Raw genomic sequence first — 17,255 nt, 5'->3', positions numbered from 1 at the left:
ATGAGTTTGGGTGTGTTTTTCTTTCTATTTTGTTTGCTGTGGGTATTCAGTTGCGGTGGCAATTGCTCATTGCAGATTAATATGGAGGTTAATTTGCACAAGCAGCAAATTCCTAATCTTGAAGAATTCGTGAGCCATCTAACCCATACAATGCATTCCTTGATGCCTGAATCTTGGTCATATGGTGAGTATTAAAAGTGCCACATTCTACCTGTCTATCCTGAATTTTCTTTTGTATTGCTTGTTACAAACTATGCAGGTATGACAGTGTCATAACCACTGGATATATTTGGTCGAAAGATCAACTGAATGAAAATAATAAACGTTTCTTTGACATATGTGATGGCATATTTGTAAACTACACATGGAAGGTTATCTTGTTCTCTTCCATATAGAGGTGATTTTGTTTTTCCATTCCTTCATGTGTGCAAATTTAATCATTTTCTGAGCAGAGTAACTATCCAGATCTTTCAGCTGCTGTGGCTGGAAATAGAAAGTTTGATGTCTACATGGGAATGGCTGTATTTGGAAGGAAAACTTTTGGTGGTGGACAATGGAACGTTGGTATCATTCCAATCATTTAGATATGTTAATCTTAATTACAAGCTCTATTGTATGATGTGGTTTCGGTTTCATCATTTTGATCAGATTAAGTCCGTGTCGAAGATATTCCACGAAGTTATTTTGTTCATTGCACATGCATTTTCTTTTTCTTTTTTTTTTCAAATGCAATGAATATGCCATTAGTTAACAAGCATGGTATCCACCCATATACTTTGGTTGTGAATATTCTGGTTCAGTTTCTGGAACTAACATCTGGTTTAAAAGGTGAAAGTCAGTGATCATCTCACTGTTTTTTTAAAGCAAAGAAAAATGTTAAAATCTGATTTATTTCATTTAAAGGATCACGGCTATCTTCTATTCTTTTAGCGGGGTGGAAGCTTTGTTATTGATTCATTTAGTGGGTTTGTTTGTCTGGGGTTATAGGGAGTGGAACTCTAGAATCTTTTAGAACTTTTTTTTTAACCAACTGTTGTAGGGAGAGCATTTTTCTTGACCATTTTATTATGGTCTATTTCTGGGACTTTTAGAGGATTTCCTTAAAACTTAACAGGACCAGAATGCTCTTTATTTTGATCTTTTAGTTCACTTTCTTTGTTTATTTTTTTGGGTGTTTGAGGGGGTTGTCTTCCTCTCTAGCAGCTCCTCATTTTTTTTTAAATGCTCTTTGGTGTTGATTTTACTATTTGCTATCTCAAATCTTGTCAGCTTTATTGCTGCATTGTTGTGGTAAATCGTAATGCCTCAAGTATCCACTAAAAGAAAAAGAAAGGGCATTATGCATTGTACATGCACTTGTTAATGTGCAGAACTAAGGGAATTTATTTTGCTTAAAAACAAGACTTTTGGAGCAAATACTGGAGATTCAGTCTTTAAGACATGGACAGTTTATTGTATATACAAAAACTAAATAGACAAGTTCAGTTCTCAAGGAGTTTGTTCTTCTTGTTGCACACGATGTCCTGGTCCTAATTCTGGCTAGTAGGCAAATAATCGGTTCTTGATAGTGTAGCTACTAGCAGGTGAAAATGGTAAAAACTCGAAACTAAGCTTGCATGAGACCTTGAACAAAGTTTTCCAGCAGAACCTGGTTCCTTTAAAGTGCCGGGAGTTTGTTAAGCATCCAAATGATCCCTCCTCGCACAGGCTGTCCTCATCATGCACCAAGAAATTACCTGGATAAATCCTTAAAGGTGGCCTCGTGAGGATGGAATAATTCTGGGCCTTTTGGGAGGATCAATGTCATAACACAATTGTAGATCGTATTCACCTAGGTTGGGGGAACTACAAGATCAATCAGTTAGGTCACACCTCCTTCCAATTGAAACAATTGGATATCTGTCCTTAAATCGAAAATGATATTGTGGACTTGTAGATTTCTTGATGCTTCCTGCTAGGAATGGTACCAGTTCTGGTCACATATGACTCTTATATTTAGGTTGAGTTGAGCCTTATATGCTGTACATTTGATGGGAGTTGGCTCTCGTTTCTTCAGGAAATCATATCATAGCTCTCATGGGTGAATTAATATGATCTATGGCAATACATATAGTGGATGGTGATTTGGAGGAGTTTTCCTTGTTGAATCTTCCTTTCTTTTCATCCATAATGGTCAGATCCTTTTGTGCCAAAAACAAAGGAGCGGTGAAGGAATGTTCAAATCATAAAATATAAACTCCCTTTTCTAACCAGGCATGTTGTGAGATCATTTGTAGATAAAGGATGGCATTTAGTTGTTAACTTTGTCATTTCTGTACTCTAAGTTGTGGATATAGTTTATTAATATTTGTTAAATTTACATGTTTAAACTTACATGGCCTACTATGGCTACTTCTTAATGAAGTATGGTAACTGTGATAGCAGACAAATGTTGCAGTTGACGTACTAAAGAAGGCTAATGTGTCAGCTGCCATATTTGCTCCTGGATGTTTATATGAGACAAAGCAACCGCCTGATTTTCAGACTGCTTGAAATTGATAATCCTGGTGTCTCCTTTTGCAAAATTTCATGAATTAACAATGTTTTGTCTCTGATATGGCTGTATGCTATACTGCTACAACTTCTGGTGCTTCCTTAGCCTTCTAGGTCTCCTGCAAAACCTGTCTAGATTATGAGCAGTGTTTCCTAATAACTGACACAAATCAGCATCAATTTTTCACTAGAGAATTTAGATGCTCCATAATTTTTCTATTGTTTTCTGGATCACGAAAGAATATGATGCACTTTGTGCAATGCTTTCTGATGCTGGCTGTTTTGAATATTGGAACTTAAGATTCTCTTAATGCCTTTCTCTTCTCTAGTTGCATGAATGAACTCAATAAGGTAAAAAAATATCATTTTGTATCCCTACCTTTTGATATGGTTACTCTTTTCAGAGAAATTTTATATTAAATTATATGTGCACGCTTTTTTCTTAGAATTCATGATCTTTTTCACCTGATTTGTGTAAATTTGTTCTTTTCTATTGAAACTGATATCATCTGTTGTTTGCTATGAACTAGAAGTTTTTCCAGATTGCCTAGATTCATTAAATGGCACTCTTTATTGCTTGTTACTTTCTTCTTGAAAGTCAATTTTTATGCAAGGGCGTGAATTTTTCTTAAATGGCACTCTTTACTCTGTATTCCTACTCTTTAAATCTCAACACGATTTTTTTTTCATGAGTTCAATTGTGATGTAATTTGGTGTTTGGAGTTGGTGGGAACTTGTTACTGAATCACGGGGAAGAGTGAACAATTATCCTAAGTTACTACCATTTCACTCAAATTTTGATCAGGATGCAACTGCGTCCTACTCTTTACACTGATTTTCCTGAAAGCTGGAATGGATAATTCTTGAAATGATTTAGTTGCCTTTCTATAGATCATTGGTGATACATAGCTTTCTTGCATGCAGCTGTTGTGTTTTATCTCTGTAAGTGAGAGCTAGTGATAGGATTCCTTTTCTCTTGATGCAGTTTCTACGTTGTCCTTGAGTAACCATGTGATTCCACTACTTGTTGGGACTGATCATTGTCTGAATGTTTTTCATGATCTTCGCAAGTGTAAACGTCAAGCATCCTTCCAAGCACTGACAAACTTGATATTGTTCAGGGTCAAGGCTATCGTGTTTCTGTCAAGGGCAACCAGCTAACAGATGCTTCTTGGAACAGCATGTCCTTGCCACGGCTTTCAGGTGTGCACCAAAAGAGCTGCTATTAATTTCTTTTAGTATGACTTGATGGTTTGACATGTTTTGTTTTTCAATATATTTCTTGGAACTGCCACTTTTTCCCACTTTCACCATTTGATTTATTTTTTTATGAAATGGATGGTGTTTTGGAGACACTTCCAACTGTCTCCAAAGTGCATTATGGGGAAACTTTGGATATTCCATGACAGATGTGGTCACACTTGTTCTCTGCTCTCATGTATTTTACTAACAATATCAAATGCTCAACATTCAATGAAGAGTGTTTATTCTCACAAAACATTATGACCCTGACGTTATTATTAAGACTAAATTATCTGAAATTACACTGAACTTTGATCAAACTAAACTTAGCCGCTGAGTTTTATTTATTTTTATTTTTTTATTTGAGTAAAATGAACTTTCTTTTTTTGTTAAAAACAGGCATTTTCATCCAGGTTTTCATCCCTACGTTAATTTTTTTTTTCAAATCACGTGTTTTCATGAACCATGTTATGTTTCAAAACCATGATCTGCAATCAAAATCAACAGAAAGACCTAGTTTTTAACAAAAAAATAGTTTGAGGTACTCAAATAAAAAAAACTTAAAAGTTGAAGAGTTAAGTTCAGTTTGACCCAAAGTTCAAGTTAATTTTAGCCTATTATTAACTCACATTTATTATCCTTTCTGAGTTCAACCTGCATGGAAGGGAATTTACTAATTTAGTGCAGTTTCAGTGAATTCACATGAGTAGTATTTTTATCATATTCTCTTTTAACACAAGAAATAACCTACAATACTAATCAGGAGGTATGAAATATTTGCACTCTCTCTCTCTCTCGTTGATAGAATAGAGAAATTTATGTAGAGGCAGAAGAATGCAGGTAGATAGGACAAGAATCCTCAAAAAGGAGGAAAACGAAGCAATAAGAAACTAGACAAGAAGGCTTTCCATCTCTTTCCATGTCCGCCAAGGAAACTTGCATGAAGAGTCTTTAGTAAAGAACCAAAGGAAGCTAAAAGCACTACTGTATCCCAAAGCAATAAGAAGGGTAATTTTTGTTCTGGAATTCTGTTCCCGAAAAATACACTATACCATAGGAAACAAAGCACACCTCCGCAACGCTTGCCCCCCTTTGAACTACCAAAGCCTGCTAACCCAGTGAAAAACATCTCCCCTATGGCACAAGTGCACATTTTCCAAACAAATACTAGATTCTAGCTTTTATTTGGGAACAGTGAGTTCAATCCTGTCACTCACATAGCTTCCCCTTAAAGCTAATTATCAAAGATATGTCCTGTTTATCTTCATGAGGTTTTGCTCTTGCACTATGGCCCTGTTTGGCCTTGTTGTCCTTATATGCTAAGCAGTTTTTCATGCAACTTTTAAGAGTAGAAGTGTTTGGTAAAGAAGCTTAAATTGATTATAGGAGAAGCTGGTCTTCCCCCAACTTTTTTCTTACAACCAGATAATAGGGATGCTTTACTCATAAGCATAACAGGGCCAACCAGACCCTATGAGTGTGATGGAGGTGGAGAGGTATAATTGCTCAATACATTTGGCAAAATTTAGTTTTCTGTGTTCCATCTGAAATAGTGTTCTACCTGCAATTAACTGAGCAGCCATCACTGGCATCGTTGTATGATGTCTTGTTTTCTTATCCATCATAATTGGCAGGCTTGTCTTGAGTTTATTGACAAGCCGATTCTAGATGCTATTCAATTCATTATTGAGTAAGCTTTCGTGCTTATGATATCTTTTATTTACTCGACATTAATAGTGTCGATTTAGCATATATACAGACCTTCATGGACGCTGGTCAAATAACACCCCCCCCCCCCCCCCCCCCCCCCCCCCTTATTTATTTAAAGTCCCAATATATCTAAACCCCCCCCCCCAAAAAAAAAAAAAAAAAACAATTATGAACTGCTTTATAAACATCTCATTTTGCAATTTCCTTCCTGATCTCGTCATTCGAAGATAACCAATTTGCGGCGTGCCTTAATATTGAAGAAAAAATGGTTCTTCTTTTATTGCTCTGTGGGCCTAGCATCATTACTTCATTATAAGTTGAACCATATCTGTGGATGGTAGCACTCCGAGCCTTGACAAATGGATGCTTCTGGTTTATGCTAGCTCTTTCAGTCTTCCACAGACTTAATCATGATAACGACATTAGAACATGCTTGTATCTTTCCTCGTTTCGAGATTGGTGGCTTTTTACTAGCTGACGTAGCCCCACAACATGACATTGGTACTGCATTCCTTAATTGCACTCATTTTGATTTCTGTTTGTTGATTGTCAAAGTTCTGACCTGATATTTGCAGATGATAGCAACGCTCCTTTCTCAGTAAGGCTCTCTTTCAAGGAGAGCTTCTTTTGGACAACCTACCTATCCTCCTTGCATACTCTGTAAGCTTTCTTACTTGGTTCAAGTTTGATGACACAGAAAGTATTCCATACACTGCTTAAAATGGCAAGCCCCTGTTTCATGTCCATCCTGTAAATGAACTCAACTGCCTTCAATTTGGAATGATAATGGATGGGAAACTTGTGATTACGCAATTCACAATTAAGATTGTGATTTGATCCTAAAAAATCAAAATAGATATAATATAAATGTAATATAATGAAAACTTATTTCAAGACGTCAGCATTATTAGAATGAAATCGAATGATATCATGAAATCAGTTAATTTTTAATAAATTAGATTTAGTTCAAAAATGTTATTCATCAAATGTCTGAAATTTAGGCTTACATGTGTTTAAATAGTTCTAATAAATTAACCCTAATGGATTTATTATCGTGAGCTGAATTGATCCACTTACAAAAACTAACCCAAAATCTTTAATAGTAAGCTTAAACCTTGATCCAAATAAACCTTATAGTTTATAATGTTGCCAAATAATTCTAGAAACTAAAAGAGAAGTTACCGTCTCTTCGGTTTTCAATTGAGAATAGAATTTTGATTCCAACCTTGTATTTATCCTTCTTTAAAAAAAAAACGAATGCTCATCATTGCCACTTCTTGGTATCCTTCCAATACTAGAAAATATAATTAAGTTGTTGAATTATTCTTTTTGCATAACAAGGAAACTTTGCTGCCACATGTATTTTCTAAATGCCACATGTATTTTCTAAATTAGTTTGAATTTTTTTATTTTCTTTGCCGAGTTTTCTCCTCATATGATAATGAAATAAAATAAAAATAATTAATTTTAATATTTTTAAAAAATAATTAATGTTCTCATATATAATAGAAAATTCAAAACTAATTAGGAATCCATAAAATATATTAAAACATTACATGATAAGGTTGGCTGAAACTGATATAAAATTAATCTTGTTGTTGAAATTTAATAGCCCAAATAAGGATGGATAGGGAATTTCTTACATATAGATGAAATGTATTAAGGTCCCTTCTTGATGCTACAAAGGATTTCTTGGGACACATTATGCAAACAGAAATTAAAACTGATAAAATAATTACATGTTTTTCATCCACTACCATCTGGTTCAGCTGTGGCCACCTCAAGTAATGCACGTGAAATCAAAGAGGGGACTCGCAGCTGTAATGAATGAGAGAATTAGAAAACTTGCAGCACCATCAGAAATGCACGGATTGTTTCACAAATTCAGTGGAGTGATTATGCCACATCAAGCTAGCAAAATGGCTTCAGATCATACATGGGGTACTGTCGCCATGGTTGGGCACGTATTAACAGAAATCCATGCTGCGTGCTACAGGACAAAGTCTAAACATACTGAATTGCAATCAGGATTCGGCTTAGATAACCAGGATACAGTTCTAGATCCCAGTCCTGCAGAGTATTTTGCAGTGCTTGGTCACTTCACATTTAAAAAACTTTCAGAGAACTTACCTTTTCCTCCATCAACTGCATGGATAACCGAGAGTCAATATGTCAAGTATAACTCGATTTCTCAGGGATTAAAAGCTGCCAGTTTGAAAATCACTTGGAAACTTAAAGATGGAAATGATTTTCTTTTCCCAAAGTACAATATCTATGTAGAGAAACTAGCAAAACAAGTTGATGAAAATGCAACTGGAAAACTAGAGAGTATCTTGGGACAGCACGTGTTAAAGGGTTTTATATGTCTGACCTTTCCATTCCCTGTCATGTCGGCAATCTCAAATTCATTATCCAAGTCTGTGCTGCTGATGGAACCCGCCAGGAGCTGGAGGATTCTCCATATATGCTACTAAATGTTGGAGGTCAGTAAATTTTGTTGCGTCGATTTGCTTTTCCATTTGTATCAGTAATTCGGTATTATTCCTCGAGGAATCGCAAATAGCACTGCTTATGTCTGGCTGGTGTTGTATAGTGTCAATAAACATGATTAAAATGATTTACGATAAAAATTTTCCTTGCAACACTAATGTGCTTTGAAAGATGTAGTGATCGTAAATTGTTTTTAAATTCTAAACTGGTCTGATGTGCCTTTCCTTTTTCTTGTGCTCTGTAGTAGATCCATGTAGATTAAAACAAACAAACAAATAAATAAAAGGAATACCACATAAAATTACATGAACATGAAAATCCCTATTTCACCCACAGGCATGGAACTACTAATTAAATAAGCCCAATTTTTCCTAACTGAATAACCGACTTTCTCTTATCTGGGAGTTAAAGACGGAGGTCTAGCTAGGAATATGAAGATTATTTGACGTCTTAGGTGACAGCCCATTAATTTCACTAGCTGGCATGCTAGCCAGCTTCCTTCCTATATTGTGTAGAGCAGAAAAACAAGCAGCCACATAATGCACTGTAGAAAACAGAAAAAGAAGAGGTATGCCATGTCAAACTTTCGAGCAGCATCTTGATAACGAAAGAAATAGCCTACATTACTCCCGAAAAAAAATAGTGGAACTACTTGAGTGACCCAGATTACAATTAAATCGTAGGAGAGTGCATGTTGGCATGTGAAAGAATACACATGCTCGAGTAAAAACTGGACGGCCCTCGTTGTTGGGTCATGAAGGCATTCTTGAAAGTCCGGTGACTGAAAATGACTGCTCGCACTCGAATTACAGCTAGAAACTTTGACACGATGAGGTTTAGTACATGTAACTTCCATGGTGGAGACTAGAAGGAGTCGAGTTGATGTTGAAAATAAGCAATGAAAGAGAAAATCTGATCACAATTTACATGACAAGACAAGGGCAGCTGTGTTTTACCAATCAACCTCGAATTTTGGTGGTTTATGGAGACAACAAAGGATAGTGGAAGGATCCTCTACTTTTCTTTTGAGGGCTCGAGGATAATACATCCAAAAGCAAAGTGTTTGGTATTCAAAAACCATTCCCTCCTTTAATCATATCTTAACTGGTTAGTTCTACGTGACTCTTATCTCTTCTTCTCCTATCTAAATCATTGGATTGGATTTTCTTGGAGCACTTTCCTTCAATACAAGAAAGCCAAGTCATTGATGGGAGTGGTAACTTGACTATTAATTGACTCCATATTTAACTGCTAGTGGTAACTTGACTATTAATTGACTCCATATTTAACCAGAAATACAAGGTGTGGGTTTTTTTACTGCAGTAATAAATACAGTTTAATATGAATTGCTACAGACAATAACTTAATTGTTCTTGGGTGAAAAAATGGAAGTCTTAAGTGTGGGGGTGATTAAGTTTTTTTCAATGACCCAATGGTTATTAAAAGATTATTAAGAGTAAGTTAATATTTTTTTTAATTTTTTTGTACAATAAAAATACAGATTTACCATTAACATCAATAAAAATTAGAGTTGTTAACTAAGGGTAGTTTTATTTTTTCATAAACTTTTAAACAATCAAAATACTTCTTTACATCCAAAGTTAAAAATATATAGAGCTCTTGATCAATATTTTTTATTTTTTATTTTTCCCTTCTTCCCATGCAGTAAAAATATGTATTTGACATTAGAAAAGACAAAAAAAAAGAGGCATGCATTTAGAGGTATTTTTATCATTTCACACTTTTTTTTGTAATTTTCATGGTCATAGGGGTTTTTTGATATTTTTACATTGAATTTTTAATTTTTTATTTATAAATATTATTGGTTCTTGCTTATTATGCATCAACAAGTAGATGACATCCACGTCATTTCAACGACATATGTGAGGTGTCACTTGGTGAGTTGACTTGACCTTTTATCGTGTCTTTAAAAGCTTTATCATATTTTTTTTTTATAGTGTGACACGTGATAACATATGATAATTAAATTATTATTAGTGATTGTTTCTTTTTTCCTTTTATTTTCTCTTTTATACTAGAAAAGGTGTATAATTGTTTTTTTTATTTTTGATATTTCAATTTTAGTTCTCATTCTTTTTATTTTTTATTTTGTTCATATTCCTTTTGTAAAAGTTTAATTTGTTTTTAATTTAGTTTTTCAATTATAATTTCTCGTATGTCATGTGTTTTCATTTTAGTTCTTATTTTTTATTGTTTTTCTTTGTTATTTTGTTAAAAAAATTTTGGTTTGCAATTTTATTATTCAATCAAAGTTTATGTTGTTTTATTTTTTTCAATCTCACTCTTATTATTTTGATTTGTTTTTATTTTTTTAAAGTTATTTTTCAATTCAATTTAACCTTTCAATTAAAAATTTTTGTTTGCCCTCTAATTAATATTTTATTTTGATTTTCACACCCTTATTTATTCTCTTAATTATATTTTTTTTTATAGATCATTTTGTGTAATTTATTCTTTTCCAGTTTTATCTTTTAATATTTGGTTTTTCATGGATTAGGCTTTATATTTTTTTTATTTGTAGTGCTTCCGATCTAATAGCTCGGATCATGAGTTTGAAAAGTTAATGTCATTTGAAATATTTTTTTTTCTCAATTTGTTTATGATCTTATTGTTTTGCATTTTTTTTTTTAAAAAAAGCTTGGTTTTGTAAGTATCTTCAATTTTTTTTCTATAAGTTTTGTAAGTATCACAGGTTTTACAGATCTTTTTTAAATCTTGTTTTTTTTTTAAAAAATTGTTTGTATTTTGATTAATTCATGTATTTTTTTATTTTATTCAAATAAAATTTATTTTATCAAATTATCAATTTTTATTTTTAAATAAAATTTATGGTATGTTTGACCCTATGTAATATTTTTCTAGGGTGTGAGTTTATTTAATCAATTTCACTTGTTTTTTTATTTTTATTATCTTTTATTTTTTAAAATAAATAAATTCAGTAACCACAACCGAATGAATATCTTATTTTATGTGATTAAAAATCTTAATTTATATTTATCTCTTGATTTTATTAATTTTTTTTAGTTATTGTTAAAGATTTCTTTTCTATTTATTTATATAGATACTATTGATTTATTTAATTAGATACTTGTATAGAATTTTTTATTTACTCTTTAAAACTTTTTATAGAAAAAAACATGTTGAGTAAAGTAGTTTGGATATTATGTTTAGAAATAGGGTGAAAAGTGCAAACTCGTCCAATTTCCTCCTCTATGTCCTGTGATAACCAATAACACGGTCGATAAAGTTTGTTATGTCATTTAGCTGAAAAGTAGCTGTGTTTTGGTTAGAAAATTTCAACTATTTTTATGACCGAAATCTGTAACAAATCTTCAGGTTCTTCTATTCAACCTCTCCACTTCCTTAAAAGAAAAAGGCAGAACCACAACATGTACGTATTGCGCAAGATTTACAATCTCCTTCACTAAATTTCATATTCATTGCACTACAGATGATGGGGTAGGAGAGTAAGCTATCTGACCCCACAGTCACAACATACTACTAAAAGGTTTGAAGGTTATGATTTACACGTGTTTTACAATAATCTCCTTTCTTAGAGGCTAATACGAGGATTCAAAGATTCTTTCTATTCTTCTTCCTTTCATGCTCCAGTTGAAAGCAGTACTCACCTTTTCTGCATTATCTGAAGTAAACTAACTAACTAATCAGAATAAAATGATCCAGAATGAAGCTATCATTTCTGATAATGATATTTCTCATTCGTATAGATTTTTAGCGCATAAGTTTTTCTTTCATTAATCTTTCCCTTCAAAAATTAAAAACTGACTCCTAGTCAAATAATCAAGGGCTGCGGCAAATAAATATGTTCTAAGGCTTTGTCGGGCAAGAAAAGGTTCGACAGTGTTGTAGGCTTGTAGCCATGTTCTCCCTGCTCTGATAAAAATTTCTAGAGACTCTCAAACTGATGACCAAGCTCAATAATATACTTTGAAATTTGATGCACAAGTAATTGCCGATATATTCTCTTGTTGTTTTGCTTAACAATTATGTCCTCTTCCTTATGAGCTTGAGGAAAAGAGGGAAAGAAAATTAATTAAACTTATAGTCATAACTGACTACCAGAGAACTTCCATCGTATATTGTATTAGGTGCGATTTGATATTAAAAATATTAGGAAGCCCTTGTGTTTTGACCATATCTCCGCTTATAGTACTGTTGCTTTCATTAAATATTTTCTGTTTATTTTTCCCAAATATTGAGACATGCGATTCACCAATATGATTCTTTTCTATTTCTATCTACCATTTTGGAGACTTATAATTCTTCTGCTTTATTGGATGGAATTTCAATGAATTAAAATAACTAGATTTAGCTTTCCAATGCAAAGTGAAGCTTTTTAGTTTCATTTTTCTTTTACCTTGTTTTATATATGCTATATATTCTACTTTTTGAATATGATCTTAATGAGTATAGATAATAGATTGCAAGGGATGTAAATCTAACTACATGGATTTATTTATTTTTCTACATGAAATACATGCATGATAATCCACTTGTTTTTTATTTTTTTCTTGTTTTATTATTTGAATTTAATAAATAATGTTTTTAGCTTATAAAAGTACCCTTTCCCTCAGCCACTAGTATTTCAAGGGACCATTCTATCATTTCATGTTCCCTCCCTCTATCGTAAGGACCCTACCCGATTTTTAGCTTCTTTCGTAGCGTATCGTCGCCAATTCAAGAGTAAAAACTGTTTATGGCCACATTTTCAAGTTTAGTGAAAGCAGGTAATGGATGGCTCGAAAAGACATCGATAGATGGCAGGATCGAGTTTATATTTTAAACAACACCAGTGTTATGTACACGATAAGCCAAAACATGTGGGCGCATTGTGATCTTAGTGGAAATTCTTGGAAAAAAGTCATAGAACTTCTCCTTAATTAATTTACAGCCACCGGTCCACTGGCACGAACGACCTTTAAAACTAGAAGTTGCTTCAAAAGGGCTACGAAGAGTGGAGGATTTGATAGGGCGTAGAAGCTAAGTGTGAAGTTTGACCTGAAAAATGCTCCTGCATTAAACAAAGCTATCGAGGAATCTTCTCGAGTCAGTTGCTGCCTTTTGTCTTTTGTTCAGCATTTAAAAATATCAGTTTGATTCGACATGTAATTGTGTGGAGAGATGGACCGGCAAAGACATATTAAAAGCCCAAAACAACAAAAATGAAAACTACTCCCTCTTGTATACTTCCCATGAACTTAGCACTAATCCTTGCACTGCTCTCCACGTGAACTTGGTAGAAGAATCTGTGATCCGATTAGACGAGTGGCTGATAGTCCAATTTTGTTCTTTTATGCACTTCTTGATCGTATTAGATTTGGTGAATGCAGCAAGCAATAAACAATAGGAATATTTTAGAACCATGAGAAATTCAACGGAAGCATATTGTGCTAGCTTAATTTTCTTCTGAACCGAAAACAATATTAGAAATTGAGAATTACGGGTTCAATGCATAGTCCATGTTTCCCTCCTATAGGATTACCACTTAATTCTACAGGTACTTTATCTACAAAAAACTTCATGGCTCGTGTTATGCATAGATAGAGCAGCCAATGCTAGATGCAACTTGTAGTAAAAATCTTGGGCTTGCGATAGGTTTCACCATTCAAAACCACAGCAACCAACTCATGCAAAAACACAGAAGCCTAAAACTATTTGTAAACTCTCTCCTGAGTTTCCACTTCAATGGGGGTCATAACTTGTCGACAATCGTCCTTGTTTTTGACAAAACATTGCTGCACAAAATACTAAATTAATGGTGACCTTTATAGATACACAGGCTTTTGGTTGTGTTCATCTTAAAAATGGAAGAGAGCTAGGTCCATCGAGATTTCCTTCACTGGCTTATCATTATCTTCGATACTTTATTTATTAAAGCCTTGCATAAAATTACTGTAAACTGTAAGTTATATAGTTACAAGAATTTATGTCTGGGTTGTTTGAGAGGCCACCGACGCCTAACTTGTTTAGTAGGTTACTTAACCCAAAATAAAATTTAAGTTTACTTCACTTATCACATGCAAGAGTTGACCGCATCGAGTCACCATTGTTTCAAGACAAACTATACTAGCTACTCTGTTGCAGTAGTAATATTTATTTATAAAGCTTTTTCTTTAACTAACATCAAGTAAGGACAACCCTTCCCCTCTCAAATTATATTACTTTGTGAACATAAAGTGGGATGCAAGGGCTGGATTAAAGCTAGCATGATCAATTCTATTTAATTAAGAAATCATGTCTTCAAAAATGGTCTCTCTCTTGAGAGAGTCATATTGGATTACATTGCTAGAAGACCCAAAATTCAGGTACTGAGGGAGGCTATTTTGGAGAAGAAATGACTTGTCTTCTGGGTCCATCTGTGGGGTTGGCATCACAGGTTCATGCTGCATCTGGATGCATAATATCTCTGCTTGAGCCACTGCAAGCTGCATTTGTAGCTGAGAAACCTGGTTTTGCAGGTAGGATATGGCCCCAACACAGCCGTAAACTGGGTCTCTCACTCTCGCATTCGCTTCATACACCAAACTGCTCACTGCATCCGCTCTCTGATGAACTGGTAGCTCCTGCTTGGCCAAAAAGAGAGAAGTTATGTCTAATTAAGATAATCAAATACATGCATCATCTCAAAACCATTAATTAGTATGCGTGTGTGTAAGAGAGATCAGAGCTTAGTTTCTTTCTGTCCAATTGGTAGGGTACACGACCAAGTTGTCGTTATTACCATCTTTCAATTACCCTACCAAAAGAAAACCTCTGTCGTTCCAGCATACAAACGATGATATGTAGACGTACTGTCTTCATTCACATATAAAAACATATATGTACCTGTGTGTTCAAACTAATTAAAAAAGGGAGAAAAAGAGAGACCTGCAACATTTTGCTAACATTGCTAGCGCCAAAGACTTTGTGGACAATGGCAAACTTGTGGGGGTCATCAGAAGGGAAGTAAGGAGCGAAGACGCAGTCCTTGGCGCATCGGCGTCTAAGCAACTTGCAGGAAGCGCATGGTGAGTTTCCACCCATTTTGTTTGTAAAAAAGAAATGTTCTGAATTGTGAAGAGCGAAAAGAAGAAGCAAGCCCAGGAGTGGATGACTAGAAGTCTTGACGGAGAATGAGGTCGGATGGAGCGTATATATAATGGCTTAGAACGTGTACTATAGATCGAAGTCACGAACTGTTTAGGGACGCTAATGATTAAATAAATAGGCTAGGTTCTAGTTCTAAATAATTAGGGTGACCTCTGAAATAACACTAGAGGATACTTGCACCCCACCCTTTTTTTTTCTTTTTCGCTGAGCTCTATGTGATCAAAACCAAAATTATGCCCATTTACTATATATTGTTTTGTTTTAGTGATCAAGAACTGCCTGGGGCATTTTCGTAATTGAATAAATAGACTCAATTCCAGCATTTGATAATTTAATTTGAGGGGAGGAATCTGAACTTGAATATTCAATTCTTGGGGCCATATGGACGTTCAATCAACCTAGCTAGGTAACCTTATTTTCAAAGCTTGAATTTTTATTTTTATTTTTTAAAAAATCCTGCTTTTGTGTTAGCTAGTCCATCAGTCAAAAAACGGCTGCAATAATGCCATACCTTCACGTTTTTAGTCCTTATCGAAAGCAAAAAAATAAAAAAAAAATAAAAGTGACCAAGTAAATGAAGATACGTTCGAATTTCTAATTAGAAGACGGCCCGTAGTGATCGAATTCGCAGTGTAAAATGGAAATCACCCATATCACAAGAAAAGACATGTATACGCATGAAATCAAAATCTTGAAACCTATTTTTATCCGACTGAAACTCTACACAAATATCAATTTTGGGAATGATTAATGCCCTAATAAGCAAAACTGGTATGCCTGTGGCTATTAAGCGAGGAAACTGGTATGGAACCGACAGTTTTAGATGATCGCCGCCGCCAAAGTTGTGGTATGCTCGGATTGAGAATATTTCGACGTTGTTAAAAATAATTGACTACTCCTAATTCTACACGAATTATATATTGTGCCATGCACGAATTAGATCGATATTGGCAATTGATTAGGATTGTGCATTTTGAAGATGTTGTATAGGTAAATAAAAAGAAATCTGTCATGTATTGAAAAGGAAAGATATTTTATTATATTTTATAAAGTAAAAAATATTAAATCAATAGATTTAAAGGTTAGAAGAAAGATATAAATGAAAGTCCATGTATACATATATAATGACACTTGATGTTAAAAAAAAAAAATTATTTTTATTGTCAGAATTAATTAATTTAATTTTTTTAATTTTTAAAATTAATTAATCATGCATAACATCTCATGCCAAATTATTCAATTAATTTGACTGAAAAATTGTATTTTGTGCCTTTTAAATTCTACATATTTTTTGTTTTTTATCATATAAATTACTTAAACAATTGATAGTACTTTAAAATATATTTTTTGTTAAATTTATATTTTAATTATTTATAACTAACATTTATAAGAGTTAGTAATAAAACTCAAATGGACTTAATTTATTTTTTTTCATTGTATATTAACTATCAAAATTATATTATTTTCCTTGATCTGGGAAAGAAAATTAGTATAGGGTGGGGATGGAGGAGGCATAACTCATCCCAATTCCCAAATCCTTTCTATTTATCCCATCCTTAAGGTAATGCTAGGGTGAGAATCGTGTTTTCTAACAAGTAATAAGTATTATAGAATCGTAATGTGTAAATTTCCAATCTTAATATAAGAATATCTTGTCTTAATATAAGAATATCTTGTCTTGATATGTGAATTGTGAAACCCTAGTCAAGAAAACGAGAGGGCAGAGAAGGCTCTATGGAATGTTTGTGCAGGCACCCAAATATTCACGGGAAAGCGCCCACATGCTTTGTTTGACCCAATTAATAGCCAGACTAGTCATTAAATTTACACCAAACCCCTCTCTCGATCACGGGAAAACTTTTAAAAATATATACTATCATTTAATTGCAAGAATTGTTTTTCTTTGTTATCGAATAAACATTATTATTGATAAATTTCAGGAATTTTGTACTTTATACAGTTTCTAAGCTATGCTAGAGTTGGGAAACTTGTGTCCCTCGTTAATTACACTGTCTGAGAATTGAATTACGAAAAGCCCTCTCTCTCTCTCTCTCTCTCTCTCTCTATATATATATATATATATATATATATATATATATATCAAGCGATCTTGACCCTGGCTGTTAGTTTCTCCTACGTTCATTTCTTTT

The 17,255-nt window shown here is 33.6% G+C and overlaps 1 protein-coding gene across 1 annotated transcript; it reads right to left on the bottom strand.

Moving 5' to 3' along the window:
* Window positions 1-14,210: 14,210 nt before the first annotated feature.
* On the bottom strand, window positions 14,211-15,115 carry LOC105109587 (LOB domain-containing protein 12-like). Its single transcript, XM_011004369.1, has 2 exons — window positions 14,884-15,115; window positions 14,211-14,579 (listed from the first exon to the last, which is right to left on the bottom strand). Exons 1-2 carry the CDS (start codon window positions 15,037-15,039, stop codon window positions 14,241-14,243), a joined length of 495 nt encoding a protein of 164 aa, XP_011002671.1. The 5' UTR covers window positions 15,040-15,115; the 3' UTR covers window positions 14,211-14,240.
* Between the last annotated feature and the right edge of the window lie 2,140 nt (window positions 15,116-17,255).

This window comes from Populus euphratica, unplaced genomic scaffold (assembly GCF_000495115.2).
Source record: "Populus euphratica unplaced genomic scaffold, PopEup_1.0 scaffold1.1, whole genome shotgun sequence".
Classification (NCBI taxonomy): domain Eukaryota; kingdom Viridiplantae; phylum Streptophyta; class Magnoliopsida; order Malpighiales; family Salicaceae; genus Populus; species Populus euphratica.
This window is presented reverse-complemented; position numbering and strand designations above follow the sequence as displayed.